The sequence below is a fragment of the Cervus canadensis genome, chromosome 31 (assembly GCF_019320065.1).
Source record: "Cervus canadensis isolate Bull #8, Minnesota chromosome 31, ASM1932006v1, whole genome shotgun sequence".
NCBI classification, from domain to species: Eukaryota; Metazoa; Chordata; class Mammalia; order Artiodactyla; family Cervidae; genus Cervus; species Cervus canadensis.
In genome coordinates, this window is record NC_057416.1 from 25,011,267 (window position 1) to 25,028,997 (window position 17,731).

Consider the following 17,731-nt stretch of genomic DNA (forward strand, 5'->3'; position numbering starts at 1 on the left):
AAAAGATACTGAAAACACTCTGATATTAATTATAGTCTGAACAAGAGAGAGACAGAAAGAGAATAAAGTCAATTAGAACAGAAAAAATACACATTAGGAAACCAAGATGATAAAGCCTGCATTTGCTTACTTGAAGATTTTATGCTGCATACCCACCAGAGTTAAAAATAGGGGAAAATTTCAAATGGTGATGATGATGATAACTATTATTTATTTTATACAATGTGAGTTTAAAACAGTAATTCATATTGAAAGTAAAATAATGTTTAGGTCAATTAAAGCAAACTGAATATAATATTTCCTTTGTGCTACCAACCTTAAACATGATAATACTTTCTACAGTAATGCTTCTACTATGAGCATAATTCAAGGCAACATCAACGTGTCTAAATATATAAATTCCAAGAAGAGGGTTTCCTAGTATTCTCAACGAAGATGCTTTGGTACTTAGTCCATTGTGATATATCTCAGCCACATCCTTCTGAGGAAGTGCTAAAAAGCAGAAATGTTCTTCAAGTTCTCTGCCATGCCTTCCACTCTCACGCATCTCTGACCTAAAGCAAAACAGTGAATAGTTAAATGAGAACACCAACAGAATTTTCAAAGAAGACAAATACTTCAGGCTTGCTAAAGACAGAAAACAAAAATTATAGTCTATAGTCCTGAAATCTCACCTACATCCCACAAGAACCACCGAAACCCCGGGGCATTAGGTGAGGAGTCCTACATGGCTTGCTCAGCACCAGTAACAGCAGCAACCGTGAGGCCACGCGACACAAGCGTGGCTCAGTCACTGCGACAGAGCTGACTGCAGAGCATCACCAGCAACGGAGAAGCTACCGAATCTAGAAAGCAGTGTGTATACCGATCAAAGGAAAACCTGTGAACACCACATACTACTAATACTTACCACTTCCTGGGACGTCACTCACAAATATTAATATTTATCTGCAAGAATAATTCACCTTTAACAGTAGACAGCCATGGCAACAAAACACACAGCAACAATTACAAGCAAGACTAATGGATGAGGTCATGACCACTTCTCTTCCCAGAGATGTCAGCCTTAACTTTCAGCTCCACTGTTATTTCCTGCTCCTGTTTTCACCCTGATGTCAGGCTCTATAAACCACTAAGATCTCTATGTTTGATTGTTAAGGTATATTCTTAACAGTCAGAAGAATTAAAATACTTCTTTCTGTTTTCTTAATTTCTCTACTGGTTTTTCTTAGGATCTAAGTTCAGTTCAGTCAATCAGTTGTGTATGACTCTTTGCAATTCCATGGACTGCAGCACTCCAGGCTTCCCTGGTCATCACCAACTCCCGGAGCTTGCTCAAACTCATGTCCAATGAGTCGGTGATGTCATCCAACCATCTCATCCTCTGTCATTCCCTTCTCCTCCCACCTTCAATCTTTCCCAGCCTCAGGGTCTTTCCCAAAAAGTTTTTTGCATCTGGTAGCCAAAGCACTGGAGCTTCAGCTTCAGAATCAGTCCTTCCAATGAACATCCAGAACTGATTTCCTTTAGGATTGACTGATTTGCTCTCCTTGCAGTTCAAGGGACTCTCAAGAGTCTTCTCCAACACCAAAGGTCAAAGGCACGAATTCTTCGGCCTTCAGCTTTCTTTATAATCCAACTCTCACATCCATACATGACTACTGGAAAAACCATAGCTTTGACTAGACGGACCTTTGTTGGCAAAGTAATATCTCTGCTTTTTAATATGCTGTCTAGGTTGGTCATAGCTTTTCACCAAGGAGCAAGCATCTTTTAATTTCATGACAGCAGTCACCATCTGCAGTGATTTTGGACCCCCCAAAATAAAATCTATCACTGTTTCCATTGTTTCCCCATCTATTTGCAAAGAAGTGATGGGACTGGATGCCATGATCTTAGTTTTCTGAATGTTGGGTTTTAAGCCAGCTTTTTCACCCCCCTTTGCACTTTCATCAAGAGGTTCTTTAGTTCTTCTTCGCTTTCTGCCATATAGGTGGTGTCATCTGTGTATCTGAGGTTATTGATATTTCTCCCGGCAATCTTAATTCCAGCTTGTGCTTCATCCAGTCCAGCATTTCGCATGATGTACTCTGTATATAAGTTAAATAAGCAGGAGGACAATATACAGCCTTGACATACTACTTTCCCAATTTGGAACCAGTCTGTTGTTGCATGTCCAGTTCTAACTATTGCTTCTTGACCTGAATACAGATTTCTCAGGACACAGGTAAGGTAGACTGGTATTCCCATCTCTCTAAGCACTTTCCAGTTTGTTGTGATCCACCTGGAATGTTAGGTCCATGAATCAAGGTAAATTGGAAGTGGTCAAACAGGAGATGGCAAGAGTGTACATCAACATTTTAGGAAACAGTGAACTAAAATGGACTGGAATGGGCGAACTTAATTCAGATGGCCATTATATCTAATACTGTGGGCAAGAATCCCTTAGAAGGAATGGAGTAGCCCTCAGTCAACAAGAGTCTGAAATGTAGTACTTGGGTGCAATCTCAAAAACAACAGAATGATCTCTGTTCATTTCCAAGGCAAACCATTCAATATCATAATAATCCAAGTCTAGACCCCAACCAGTAATGCGGAAGAAGCTGAGGTTGAATGATTCTATGAAGACCTACAAGATCTTCTAGAACTAACACCCAAAAAAAGATGTCCTTTTCATCATAGGGGACTGGAACCCAAAAGTAGGAAGTCAAGAGATACCTGGAGTAACAGGCAAATTTGGCCTTGGAGTACAAAATGAAGAAGGGCAAAGGCTAACAGAGCTTTGCCAACAGAACACACTGGTTATAGCAAACACCCTCCTCCAACAACACAAGAGAAGACTCCACACATGGACATCACCAGATGGTCAACACCAAAATCAGACTGATTATATTCTTTACAGCCAAAGATGGAGAAGCTTTATACAGGCAGCAAAAGCAAGACCAAGAGCTGACTGGGCTCAGATCATGAGCTCCTTAAAGCAAAATTCAGACTTAAATTGAAGAAAGTAAGGAAAACCACTAGACCATTCAGGTAGGACCTAAATCAAATCCCTTATGATTATTCAGTAGAAGTGACAAATAGATTCAAAGAATTAGATCTGATAAAGTGCCTGAAGAACTATGGACAGAGATTCATGACATTGTATAAGAGGCAGTGATCAAGACCAAAAAGGCAAAAAGGCTGTCTGAGGAGGCCTTACAAATAGCTGTGAAAAGAAGAGAAGCGAAAAGCAAAGGAGAAAAGGAAAGATATTCCCATTTGAATGCAGAGTTCCAAAGAAGAGCAAGGAGAGATAAGAAAGCCTTCCTCAGCGATCAATGCAAAGAAATAGAGGAAAACAACAGAATGGGAAAGACTAGAGATATCTTCAAGAAAATTAGAGATACCAAGGGAACATTTCATGCAAACATGGGCACAGTAAAGAACAGAAACAGTATAGACCTAACAGAAGCTGAAAATATTAAGAAGAGGTGCCAAGAATACACAGAAGAACTATACAAAATACATCTTCATGACCCAGATAACCACGATGGTGTGATCACTCAACTAGAGCCAGACATCCTGGAATGTGAAGTCAAGTGGGTCTTAGGATGCATCACTACGAACAAAGCTAGTGGAGGTGATGGAATTCCAGTTGAGCTATTTCAAATCCTAAAAGATGATGCTGTGAAAGTGCTGTACTCAATATGCCAACAAATTTGGAAAACTCAGCAGTGGCCACAGGACTGGAAAAGGTCAGTTTTCATTCCAGTCTCAAAGAAAGGCAATTCTAAAGAATGTTCAAACTACTGCATAATTGTACTCATCTCACATGCTAGCAAAGTAATGCTCAAAATTCTCCCAGTAAGGCATCAACAGTACATGAACCAAGAATTTCCAGATGTTCAAGCTCTATTTAGAAAAGGCAGAGGAACCAGAAATCAGATTGCCAACATCTGTTGGATCATCAAAAAAGCAAGAGAGTTCCAGAAAAACATCTACTTCTGCTTTATTGACTACGCCAAAGTCTTTGACTGTGTGGATCACAATAAACTTCAGGAACATCTTAAAGAGATGGGAATACCAGACCACCTTACCTGTCTCCTGAGAAATCTTAGGTTTTAGAAAAACATTAATTTCTGAGCAATTTCTGGAAGAACTCCGACAATAGGACAAAGGATGAGAGGGAAAAAGGAAATCACAGTAAAGTGTTGTAAGGTTCTTATACCACACATGAATCACATTATGTGAAGGTGTGTTGTGATAAAGATGTGTACAGAAATACCTTGTCTTATTGTACTTCACTGCATTGTGCTTCACAGATACCACATTTTTTTTATGAATTGAAGGTCTGTGGCAACCTTATCAAGTCTATTGGCCCTCTTTCACCAACAGCATTTGTTCACTTTGTTCCCTGTGTCACATTTGGGTAATTCTCACAATATTTCAAACTTCTTCATTACCATTACATTTGTGTATATATGGTTTCATATTATTATATTTGCACATATATTTTTAATTGTATTTGTATATATGGTGATTTGTCATCAGTAGTCTTTGATATTACTACTATGACTCACTGAAGGCTCAATGGATAGCACTTTTTTTTTTTTTTTAGCAATAATGCATTTTAAAATTAAGGTATGTACATTAATACTATTGTACTCTTAATAGACTACATATTGGTTAAACATAACTTTATATGCACTCAGAAGCCAAAGAATTTGTGTGAATGTCTTTATTGCGGTCTGGGACTGAACTTGTGACACCTCAAGGCATGCTATACTGCTAACCCTAGATCAGTGTCACTGTTGACATTTTGGGCCAAATAATTCTTTGTATTGCCTAGTCATATTATTGGCTACATATTATATCCTGTTAAAGGGCTGAGTAGAATGAAAAAATTCAACTTAAATAAGATATGATCCAGGGCTTCCAAACACCTTTAAAACTATTAAAGTAGAAAATATTCCCTGGAGGTTATCCTGGTAGCAGTAGTGTTAAAAACTTCATAGTTTCCAACGTATGTTCAGAATTACACTTGAAAGTAAACGTAGGACTAAGTATGACTTACAAAATAAAAATGACCAATTAAAAATTACACTTCCAAACTATTTCTAGGTCTAAAAAGATTTTTAAAAGGTTGCCTTTTCAAAGTTATTCAGGCACTAGGATCTATGTCAGATTGTTATATGACAGAAGCTCTGAGTCTCAACACTACCATTTCCGAGACGATAGGGCCTTTTGTGTTCATAGTCCTTGTAATCAGATAACAGTATTAAGATCTGTGCTCTAAAGAGTGCTCTATTACCAAGAGATATTAGTACAAATTACATACTAACAGGATACTAGTATTTATTAAATATAAAAAAGTGTTATGAATAATTTTTCAGAAATGTCCTCTCATGTTCTTGTGCAGCAATACTGAGGAATAAGGGTCATAATTTGTGAGACCCTGAATCTTATCCATACTTTAAGCTCTGGAATGGAAAGTTCAGAATCAATCCAGCACTGAAATGCTGTATTTGTGGATAAACTCTTGGTTGCAGACTGGTCATTATTTTTTTAATCACAATTTTATTAATCATTAAGCAAACACACTTGACCCTTGAACAACATGGGTTTGAACTGCACAGGTCCACTTATACACAGATCTTCAATAAATATACAATTGGCTGTCTGTATCGGTTGATTCTGCAATCATGCATTCAACCAACCAAAGACTGCAAACTTAATTTACAATCCATGACTGGTTGAAATCTGCAGATGCAGCACTCGTGGATATGGAGGAACAACTATGGGACCTGAGTATCTGCAGACTTTGGTATCTGGGGCGAGTCCTGGAACCAATCCCCTGTGGGTATCAAGGGATATATGTAGGACTAAATATGACTTAAAAAATGAAAATGTGGTCTGAGACTATAAGTGTAGAAGACTTAAAAAAACTCATATTGAATAGAAGTTATATAAGTTAACAAAGCACAGTGAATGAGTGGTAGAAACATAATTAGTCTTGATATCTTTTGTAAGACGATCAGCTTATAATGAGTTCTGTGCTACCACGATGTCTATCCATTAAAACCAACTGCAACAGAATACAAAGTGTAAGTGACTCAGAATGCTTATGTCATAGTTACTTACATCATACAGAGTAGGTTCCAAGATAAACTGTATCTAAAAGGTGATGAATAAATTTTTTGTTTAATAAATGAAACACTGAAAGTAACATCTCTCCCAGTTAAACTGGAAACAAAAGAACACTACTCAGCAACTCTGTATTTAGCTACTGGGGGGACTTAGAGAGCATGAAAGTATTCAATTCAAAGGTATGTTTTTTTAGATAATAGTTAAAGGAAATAAAGTTATTTGCTTTGGAGAGTTTGAAAGGGAACCTAATTGTTTTCAAGTCCAACAGATTGTGGGTGATAAGTGATCACTGTTCAGCTGGCAGAAAGCACAACACGTGAAATGAAGCATAGATGGCTAAGGTAAAACTAGGACTCAACAAAGTTTGAATAGGAAACTACAGGCCAATATCACTGATGAACATAGATGCAAAAATCCTTAACAAAATTCTAGCAAACAGAATCCAACAACATATTAAAAAAATCATACACCACGACCAAGTGGGCTTTATCCCAGGAATGCAAGGATTCTTCAATATCCGCAAATCAATCAATGTAATACACCACATTAACAAATTGAAAGATAAAAACCATATGATTATCTCAATAGATGCAGAGAAAGCCTTTGACAAAATTCAACACTCATTTATGATTAAAACTCTCCAAAAAGCAGGAATAGAAGGAACATACCTCAACATAATAAAAGCTATATATGACAAACCCACAGCAAGCATCACCCTCAATGGTGAAAAATTGAAAGCATTTCCCCTGAAATCAGGAACAAGACAAGGGTGCCCACTCTCACCACTACTGTTCAACATAGTGTTGGAAGTTTTGGCCACAGCAATCAGAGCAGAAAAAGAAGTAAAAGGAATCCAGATAGGAAAAGAAGAAGTGAAACTCTCACTGTTTGCAGATGACATGATCCTCTACATAGAAAACCCTAAAGACTCTACCAGAAAATTACTAGAGCTAATCAATGAATATAGTAAAGTTGCAGGATATAAAATTAACACACAGAAATCCCTTGCATTCCTATATACTAACAATGAAAAAACAGAAAGAGAAATTAAGGAAACAATACCATTCACCATTGCAACAAAAAGAATAAAATACTTAGGAGTATATCTACCTAAAGAAACAAAAGACCTATACATAGAAAACTATAAAACACTGATGAAAGAAATCAAAGAGGACACAAACAGATGGAGAAACATACCGTGTTCATGGATTGGAAGAATCAATATTGTCAAAATGGCTATTCTACCCAAAGCAATCTATAGATTCAATGCAATCCCTATCAAGCTACCAACGGTATTTTTCACAGAACTAGACCAAAGAATTTCACAATTTGCATGGAAATACAAAAAACCTCGAATAGCCAAAGTAATCTTGAGAAAGAAGAATGGAACTGGAGGAATCAACCTGCCTGACTTCAGACTCTACTACAAAGCCACAGTCATCAAGACAGTGTGGTACTGGCACAAAGACAGAAATATAGACCAATGGAACAGAATAGAAAGCCCAGAGATAAATCCACGAACCTATGGACACCTTATCTTTGACAAAGGAGGCAAGGATATACAATGGAAAAAAGACAACCTCTTTAACAAGTGGTGCTGGGAAAAACTGGTCAACCACTTGTAAAAGAATGAAACTAGAACACTTTCTAACACCATACACAAAAATAAACTCAAAATGGATTAAAGATCTAAATGTCAGACCAGAAACTATAAAACTCCTAGAGGAGAACATAGGCAAAACACTCTCTGACATAAATCACAGCAAGATCCTCTATGACCCACCTCCCAGAATATTGGAAATAAAAGCAAAACTAAACAAATGGGATCTAATGAATAGGAAGGAAAATTTATATTTGAGCAGTGATGTCACAAAGATGGAATAGGAGACCCTAGCCTGTGGCCCCAACACCACAAGAGAAGACTCCACACATGGACATCACTAGATGGCCAATACTAAAATCAGACTGATTATATTCTTTACAGCCAAAGATGGAGAAGTTTTATACAGGCAGCAAAAGAAAGACCAAGAGTTGACTGTAGCTCAGATCAGGAACTCCTTATTGCAAAATTCAGACTTAAATTGAAGAAAGTAAGGAAAACCACTAGACCATTCGGGTATGACCTCAATCAAACCCCTTATGATTATTCAGTAGAAGTGACAAATAGATTCAAAGAATTAGATCTGATAAAGTGTCTGAAGAACTATGGACAGAGATTCATGGCATTGTATAAGAGGCAGTGATCAAAAAAAAAAGAAAAAGAGGCAGTGATCAAGACGATGCCCAAGAAAAACAAATGAAAAAAACGCAAAATGGTTGTCTGAGGAGGACTTACAAATAGCTGTGAATAGAAGAGAAGCGAAAGGCAAAGGAGAAAAGGAAAGATATACCCATTTGAATGCAGAATTCCAAAGAATAGCAAGGAGAAACAAGAAAGCCTTCCTCAGTGATCAATGCAAAGAAATAGAGGAAAACAACAGAATGGGAAAGACTAGAGATATCTTCAAGAAAATTAGAGATACCAAGGGAACATTTCATGCAAACATGGGCAGAATAAAGGACAGAAATGGTATGCACATAACAGAAGCAGAAGATACTAAGAAGTGGCAAGAATACACAGAAGAACTATACAAAATACATCTTCATGACCCAGATAACCACGATGGTGTGATCACTCAACTAGAGCTAGACATCCTGGAGTGGAAGTCAAATGGGCCTTAGGAAGCATCACTACGAACAAAGCTAGTGGAGGTGATGGAATTCCAGTTGAGCTATTTCAAATCCTAAAAGATGATGCTGTGAAAGCGCTGTACTCAATATGCCAGCAAATTTGGAAAACTCAGCAGTGGCCACAAGACTGGAAAAGGTCAGTTTCATTCCAGTCTCAAAGAAAGGCAATGCCAAAGAATGTTCAAACTACTGCATAATTGTACTCATCTCACATGCTAGCAAAGTAATGCTCAAAATTCTCCCAGTAAGGCATCAACAGTACATGAACCAAGAACTTCCAGATGTTCAAGCTGGATTTAGAAAAGGCAGAGGAACCAGAGATCAAATTGCCAACATCCGTTGGATCATCGAAAAAGTAAGGGAGTTCCAGAAAATCATCTACTTCTGCTTTACTGATTATGCTAAAGCCTTTGACTGTGTGGATCACAACAAACTGTGGGAAATTCTTAAAGGGATGGGAATACCAGACCACCCTACCTGCCTCCTGAGAAATCTGCATGCAAGTCAAAAAGCAACAGTTAAAACTGGACATGCAACAATGGACTGGTTCCAAATGGGAAAGGAGTACATCAAGGCTGTATACTGTCACCTTGCTTATTTAACTAACATGCAGAGTACATCATGAGAAATGCCGGACTGGATGAAGCACAAGCTGGAATCAAGATTTCTGGGAGAAATATCAATAACCTCAGCTATGCAGATGACACAACCCTTATGGCAGAAAACAAAGAAGAACTAAAGAGCCTCTTAATGAAAGTGAAGAGGAGAGTGAAAAATCTGCCTTAAGACTCAATATTCAGCTAACGAAGATCATGGCATCCAGTCCCATCACTTCATGGCAAATAGATGGGGAAACAGCGGAAATAGTGACAGACTTTATTTTCTTAGGCTCCAAAATCACTGCAGATGGTGACTGCAGCCATGAAATTAAAAGACACTTGCTCTTTGGAAGAAAAGTTGTGACCAACCTAGACAGCATTTTAAAACAGACATTACTTTGCCGACAAAGGTCCATCTAGTCAGTTATAGTTTTTCCAGTAGTCATGTATGGATGAGAGAGTTGGACCATAAAGAAAGCTGAGTGCTGAAGAATTGATGCTTTTGGACTGTGGTGTTGGAGAAGACTCTTGAGAGTCCCTTGGACAGCAAGGAGATCAAACCAGTCAATCCTAAAGGAAACCAGTCCTGAATATTTATTGGTAGGACTGATGCTGAAGATCAAGCTCCAATACTTTGGTCACCTATGCAAAGAGCTGACTCATTGGAAAAGACCCTGATGCTGGGAAAGATTGAAGGTGGGAGGAGCAGGGGATGACAGAGGATGAGATGGTTGGATGGCATCACCAACTCAATGGATGTGAGTTTGAGCAAAGCTCTGGGAGTTGCTGATGGACAGGGAGGCCTGGCATGCTGCGGTCCATGGGCTGCAAAGAGTCGGACACAACTGGGCAACTGAACTGACCTGAAGAAACTGGCAAAGCCAGGGCATATGTTAGGAACGAGAAGAAAGGCAGGGACTACTCAGCAGCCACACAGCAAGAGACTGCCTTTCCCACTGACCTGCTCTACAAATGACCCTGACAACTTTCACCACCAAAGAAACCAAAAGCCAGCACAGATTTGCCTGGACCCCTGAAAATTTCACCAGGTTCTGTCCACAAGTGTCCTCACTTGCTGATGCCTGTCTCCCGAGTCCCTCCCCACCGTCTCCTCTCTTGGATCCCGGACCAGCTGCATCACCACACAGGTACCTGCACCTGGCCTGCATGGCCGGGTGTGTGCATACCAAGCCGCCTGGACCACCACTGCTGCTTGCTCTGGTCCTCTCCCTCGTTTACGACGATGAGGTGCCACTGAGAACCCCAACAGTCCTTGGAGCCTCTGCAGACACCTGGCAGTGCTTTCCAAAGATCACACAATCGTCAATGTTGTGGATCCCAATGGCTTGATCCAATGAGTTACACCACAATCCCCGAGACATGGAGCCACACACTCCCCTTCACTGGGAACCCTACACCATTAACCTAGTGTCACAGCAATCTTCAGCATGTCCCCACCTGCAGAGGAAGGTCTTTTCTTAGTAAAGTCAGTCCATAAAGTCTTTTCTTCAGCAGGCAGACACCTAAGCAAGGCTACAGGACTGTAAGAGTCAGGGAAATAAGACTCCACCGAAGGAATACAGTAAACCTCCAGGAACTGATCCTCCCAAAATGGACACAGAGGATTAACCCCTTTTTCCAGGGTGTCACTGGCCCAAACTGATTTAGTTTTACTTCATCTTGGAACCAATCATTGATATAGTAAATGAAATTAAGCATGGATGGTTCAGTCTACTCATTTGGGGTGGAATGTAAACTGAGATGCTGAGTATAAATTTAACCTCAGTGTCAAGATAGGTATTGACGATCTTTAAAATGATACCCTTTCACATAAATTTCAAATGTTTAAAGGCGAGTTATCTTAAAACAAAAAAAAGGTCAAACTGATACAAATAGGGCAATACGTTTAAGAAGAACTGAATTCAGTTCTCTATTATCCACTGAGACCAGCTAAAGTTCTTAACTCTTCAAAACACCTCTCAAGACTCTTAGGAAGAATGCTCAATCCCACATCTATGCACCTACATCTTTATTATAACATAAGATTTGACATTTAGCTGTATGTCTTCTCCACTGGAATATAAACTCTCTAAGATTGAGGAGAAAACATTCATTTTTCTCTGAGGGTGATAAAGAACTGACTCATTTGAAAAGACCCTGATGCTGGGAAAGATTAAAGGCGGGAGGAGAAAGGGACAACAGAGGATGAGATGGTTGGATGGCATCACCAACTCAATGGACATGAGTTTGAGTAAGCTCTGGGAGTTGGTGATGGACAGGGAAGCCTGGCGTGCTGCAGTCCACAGGGTGGGCAAAGAGTCGGACACAACTGAGCGACTGAACTGAACTGAATAAAATACATTTTCTGACACAGTAGGCACTGAAATGCTCAACGAGTGACTGAATACACACATATTTAGATGATTAATGTGTTTCTGCTTATTTCACACTTAAGAAGTAGTAGATGCAATGTGGATGAGAAATGAAGACTGGTGCATTTTGGGAACTACTTGCTTTTGATGAGACCAGAGATTATACACTCCTCTAAGGGGAACAACAAAAAGAAAAGCTAGAGGCAGTCAATGTTATTAACACTTTCTCTTTTTATCTGTCTATCCTATTTTTCTCTTCTACTAACCATTCTGGTATTTCCTTTTTTTTTTTTTTTTAAACCTATGCCTTAAGGCTACTTAAGGGTATCTTCTAGCATCACTCATTCAAAATCATGAAATTTAAATGTAGCTTAATTTAACAATTAATTGCCCACTGTGTTGCCAGACTCAGTTCCACACTATGGACAGAAAAACAAGTAAGATAAAAACTCATAATATAGTAAGGAAACCAGACAAACCAATATAAAATGAGTATCAAATACTATGGGATATAAATGAGTTTGTCTAATTGAGCAAATACATAAATCCTACACCTATTAGTCATTTAGAATGTTCTGTTAGGTCTTGTATTGTTGGGGAGTTGTTTTAACTCTCTGGTAATGTTAACAGGGAGAAATAAATGGTTGAAATGAAGTATTAGGGGGCATTGTGAAAAAGGACACAAATTAAAATGCCTAATCTAACTCAAATCAAGGAACAATGCAGGAATTAATTTTTGATCAAACCATTATTTCAATCTGGAGGGGGGCAGCATATAGTCAGTCCATTCTACTTTTGCTCAAAACTGTGGTTTTTAGGAAAGACTATGCCACCAACTAATCCTGCCATTCCTACCCATTCTCCCAAACTGACACCAAGTGGGGTAGCATGTTTGAGTCAAGAGGAACTGACTCTAAAACAAAAAAAAAGAGACCAAACACATTCCAAAACGAGTTCTCAATGTGAGTCCATCAAGTTACAGTTATGTTCACACTTAACATGCAAAATGGTGAAGGAAGCAAGTTCAGAAAATGAAAATGCTGAACCGTGTTCAGAATAAGATCTGTACCTATAAATACAAAATGTTTACAATGAGAACTCCCCATGTGCTGTTATTTTTTCTTATCAAAATTACCTAATGGAATGTGTCTTTCCTCAAGACAGAAGGGGTACTTTTTTTTCTTTTGGTCATGTTCTGCGGCATGTGGGGCCTAGTTCCCTGACCAGGGATTGAATCAGTGCCCCCTGCACTGGGAGCATGGAGTCTTAACCACTGGACTGCCAGAGAAGTTGCAGAATGGGTACTTTTTAAAAGTTGAGTGTCAGAAATTGTGGTTCTAGTGGAATAGTTGGAAACAGCCAGATACAACTGTGACAGATTAAAACATGAACTCAGTCTCTGAAGGACTGAATCAAGAAAAAAAGGTACATTCTAAATACTTTAATGCTGTTTTATATTATGCAAGAGGCACAAGGCCATCTACAAAATAGCTCTTTAACTAACGTGCTGATGTTATGCTGCCGAAAAACTTACAAAGATTAAAAAATTAGAAGGGTGTGTTTGAAACCTGGCTACAATAATGTGTAAAACTTACTAATCAAATCTCATATGTACCTCTTTACTGTTACAAAAGGCTATGAGATGACAAGAAGATAATGAATAAAACACTTCTGTACTTATTTTCTTGGTAACACTTATAAAATCTCAAATGGCAGAAATAAAAAATTCATATAAACACCTCACAGGAAAAGCAAACAAAATCTCAAATTTCTTTAGGTCACAGTAACTTACCTCTTAGAAGTAAAATTTTTTTCCAGACCCTCATTGTGAATCAGTTTTGTATCCCCAAACTGCCATGAAGACTGTAGGTCACGGCTTACATCAAGCCGGCACTCGTTGAGAGTATCATGTATGAAACTATACTCTCTAGTATTGGTGTAACAAGGTGACAAGTAAACTAAAAATAAAGAAAAGGGTAAGTGGTTATTTGTGTTTAAAATGATGTCATTGTAGGATAGTTAGGGTCTTTGGGAAGGTCATGTACACACTGCTATATTTAAAATGGATAACCAACAAAGACCTATTGGATAGTACATCAAACTCTGCTCAATGTTATGTGCTAGCCTGGATCGAAGAGGGGTTGGGGGGTGAATGGATACATGTGTATGTATGGCTGAGTCCCTTCATTGTTCACCTGAAACTACAACATTGTTAATAGGCTATACCACAATACAAAATGTTTTTGGTGTTAAAAAAATAAAATATCATTGCACATCTGCACAATGACAACTATAGATATGTATAAGACACAAAATAACCAAATACTTGGAAGTTTCATTAACATCTGGAGGCATTTATATATATTTAAGACTTTATAACAGTAATACAGACTTCCTATACCTGGTATAAATGAAAATAGGAAACTTGTCTTATTCCACTTATCTACTGGGAGTTCTTAAAAGCTGACACAGATATACTAGATAGTATATAGGTGACTCATCTTCAACTTAAGATGTACAGGCTCTACAACATGCATTGTTACACAAACCTTGTAGCTCATGTTAGGTTATGAACATTTGTTGTATTTCCCCCAAATAACGCAACCTATATACTAATGAACTATTTGGTTATTTTGACTTGCAATAATACCAGAACATCTTTGTAAACTCTTGACTGATATGGTGGCATGAGTAAGAAGTACAGTCTTTCAGAGGACAGTGAGCAATGTTTTAAGCATTGTTATATTAAGTAGATGCATTAAAGAATCAAAACCCTTAAGGAAGAGGACCCAAGGGAAATTGGAGAATACAGTTGATTCTTGTTATCTGTGGAAGTTACAGTATATTAAAGTTGCTGCCAACCATGAATCAGTAAATACTGAACTATTAATATTAATCTTAGTAGAAATACATGGTTAGGTTCCTGTGGGCCTCTGGTGACATTTTTGACAATTGGAATGCCATGTGCAGTAAGCTTGCCTGCCAACATCTCTGTAAAATGAGCCAGTCTCATCCGGGTTGGAAACTTGCCACATAACCTTTTCCCGTATAACACTTAGCAGGTGTCTCTGAAATTCTTCCCAGTCTCCTGTTCTGCAGAACCTGCCTGCATCCATTATCACCTGAAACGTGGGAGCCAGCAAGCTCCAGCAAAGAAGGGCTTAACTCTCCTGACCCTTGGTACCATGATCAAATGTCTCTTTGGCTTTTCACCTTCCAACAATGCTGCCCGCAAGCTTTTTACTGGTGATCATCTCATGAATCTACAAAAGTAGATTCCATTCTCTCCACAGGAAAGGTACTCAAATGTTCCTTCAACCCTTTCTGGAGAGGCTTGATGTACAAGTTGGTGAATTTTGCTTTCCTTTTTCTGAATGTGCCATATTTTTAGCCAATAGTCCTGTAACTTTATGTTATAGGGTAGCTTATGTAATGTGCATTTTCTCTGTAAGGCACATCATAGACCTCTTGAGCTTAGGAACACTAGACAGCATTTCAGCATTACATGGTGGAGGCCATTTGAAATGGTGACATCACCAATAAAAGTGGAAATAACACAGCACTAAACGGGTGATGAAATGGACACTTAATTATATGACAGCTGGAATAAGATGCACCGCACTGTCTCATCTGGATACAAGTGCATCAAATGACTCAAACTTTTCACCATTCTGCATGTGCCTGCAAATGACTGAAAGTGCTGCTGCTGAGTGCTGGTGCTGGGGTTACAAACACGTTTCAGCAAGTAGGAGAATTTGAAAATATGGCAAGTATGGAACCTGTGAATGATGAGGATCAGTGATATATATGTTAAGGCAATTTCCATACACATGAATCTAACATAAACAATGGTCCTCTGTATTTAACAATCAACAGAATAAGACAGAGGCAAAACTAATGCAAAATACTACAAACCTCTGTTTTTCAAAAACAACTTATTCTTCACCTCCTTTCCATTTAATTTTCACTTTAATATTTGTAAAAATTTGTTACAAAATTTGGTCATTTCATAAGATATATGATTTTGTGCATGTGTGCTTGTGTTTAACTTATGTTGAAGTGAATAAAGATCATATGACATTTTTAAGGAGGCTCTGTATGTATACCCTTAGCTCAAACTCCCCAGTGTAAACACTTCACATAACTATAAAAAAATATGAAAACCAGAAAAATGACATGGGTATAATACACAGACCTCATTACTATTTTACTAGTTTTATGTGCAGTTATGTGTGTGTGTGGGGGCAGTTCTATGCAATTTTATCACATGTGTAGATTCATGTAACAACCACTATAATCAAGATACACAACTGTTCCATAACCACAAAGATCATTCTTATTCTACTCCTTTATGTATAGTCATACTGATAACCCCATTCCTCTTCTCTGCCTCTAAACCCTAGAACTACCAATTTGTTCTCCATCTCTATACTTTCATAATTTCAAGAATGTTTTGTAAATGGAACTTTATATTTACAATATAAAGTTGTATTATATTTATAGTTAATATTTACAACCTATGGAGACTAGCTTTTGAGTCTAGATATTGCTTTTGAGATTCAATCAAGCTGCTGATACAATAAATCTTTTTTTTTTTAACTTGCTAAGTAACCCACGGTATGGATGCATCATACTTTAACCATTTACTCAATGGAAATCAGGGTGATTAACAATTTTTGGCTACTACAAATAAAGCTGCTATAAATATTTCCATATAGGTTTTAGTGTGGACGTAAGCATCCATTTCTCTGGGATAAACGTCCCAAAGTACAACTGCAGGGTCATATGGTAGTTGCATGTTTAGTTTTTCAAGAAACCATCAAACTTCTTCAAAAAGTGGCTGAATTATCTTACACTTCCATTGGCTGCATGACTGATCTGGCTTCTCCATATTCTTCCTAGTTTTCGGCATTGCTATTCTTATTTCAGCTGTTTCAACAAGCATAAAGGGACCCCCTACTGGGGTTTTCATTAGCATTTTGTTAATGGCTAAGATACTGAATATCATTTTCATGCTTATTTGCCAATCTATACATTCTCTTTAGTGAAATGACTATTCATGTCTTTTTCCTGTTTTCTGGTTGATTCTACTTTATGATTCATCTAGCCCAATATTTCGTATTATATATTCCACATATAAGTTAAACAGGGTGAAAATAAACAGCATTGACCTCCTCCTTTCCCAATTCTGAACTAGTCTGTTGTTCCATGTCCGGTTCTAACTGTTGCTTCTTGACCTGCATACAGGCTTCTCAGGAGGCGGGCAAGGTGGTCTAGTATTCTCAACTTTTAAGAATTTTGCAGTTTGTTGTGATCCACGCAGTCAAAGGCTTTAGTGTAGTCGATGAAGCAGATGTTTTTCTGGAATTCTCTTGCTTTTTCAATGATCCAATGGATGCTGGCAATTTGATCTCTGGTTCCTCTGCCGCTTCTAAATCCAGTTTGTATATCTGGAAGTACTTGGTCACATACTATTGAAGCCTATCTTGAAGGGTTTTGAGCATTACCTTGCTAACATGTGAAGTGAGCTCAACTGTGTGGCAGTTTGAACATTCTTTGGCATTGTCCTTCTTTGGGACTGGAATGAAAACTGACCTTTTCCAGTCCTGTGGCCACTGCTGAGTTTTCCAAATTTGCTGGTGTACCAAGTACAGCACATTGACAGCATCATCTTTTAAGATTTGAAATAGCTCAGCTGTGATTTCATCACCTCCACCAAGTTTGTCCTAAGGCCTACTTGATTCCACACGCCAGGATGTCTGGCTCTAGGTGAGTGGTTATCTGGGTCACTAAAACCTGTTTTGCACAGTTCTTCTATGTATTCTTGCCACCTCTTCTTAATGTCTTCTGCTTCTGTTAGGTCCATACCATTTCTGTCCTTTATTGTGCCCATCTTTGTAT

At 38.3% G+C, this 17,731-nt stretch overlaps 1 protein-coding gene across 1 annotated transcript in view; it reads right to left on the bottom strand.

Annotated features, from left to right (window-relative positions):
• Positions 1-17,731, bottom strand: part of TEX15 (testis expressed 15, meiosis and synapsis associated) — a 74,347-nt gene that overhangs the window by 25,514 nt on the left and 31,102 nt on the right. Inside the window, exons 3-4 of the mRNA XM_043454595.1 lie at positions 13,623-13,788; positions 317-554 (exon numbers count right to left, since the gene is read on the bottom strand). Of these exons, the coding sequence (XP_043310530.1) occupies positions 317-554; positions 13,623-13,788 (404 nt within the window). The remainder of the gene's footprint in view (positions 1-316; positions 555-13,622; positions 13,789-17,731) is intronic.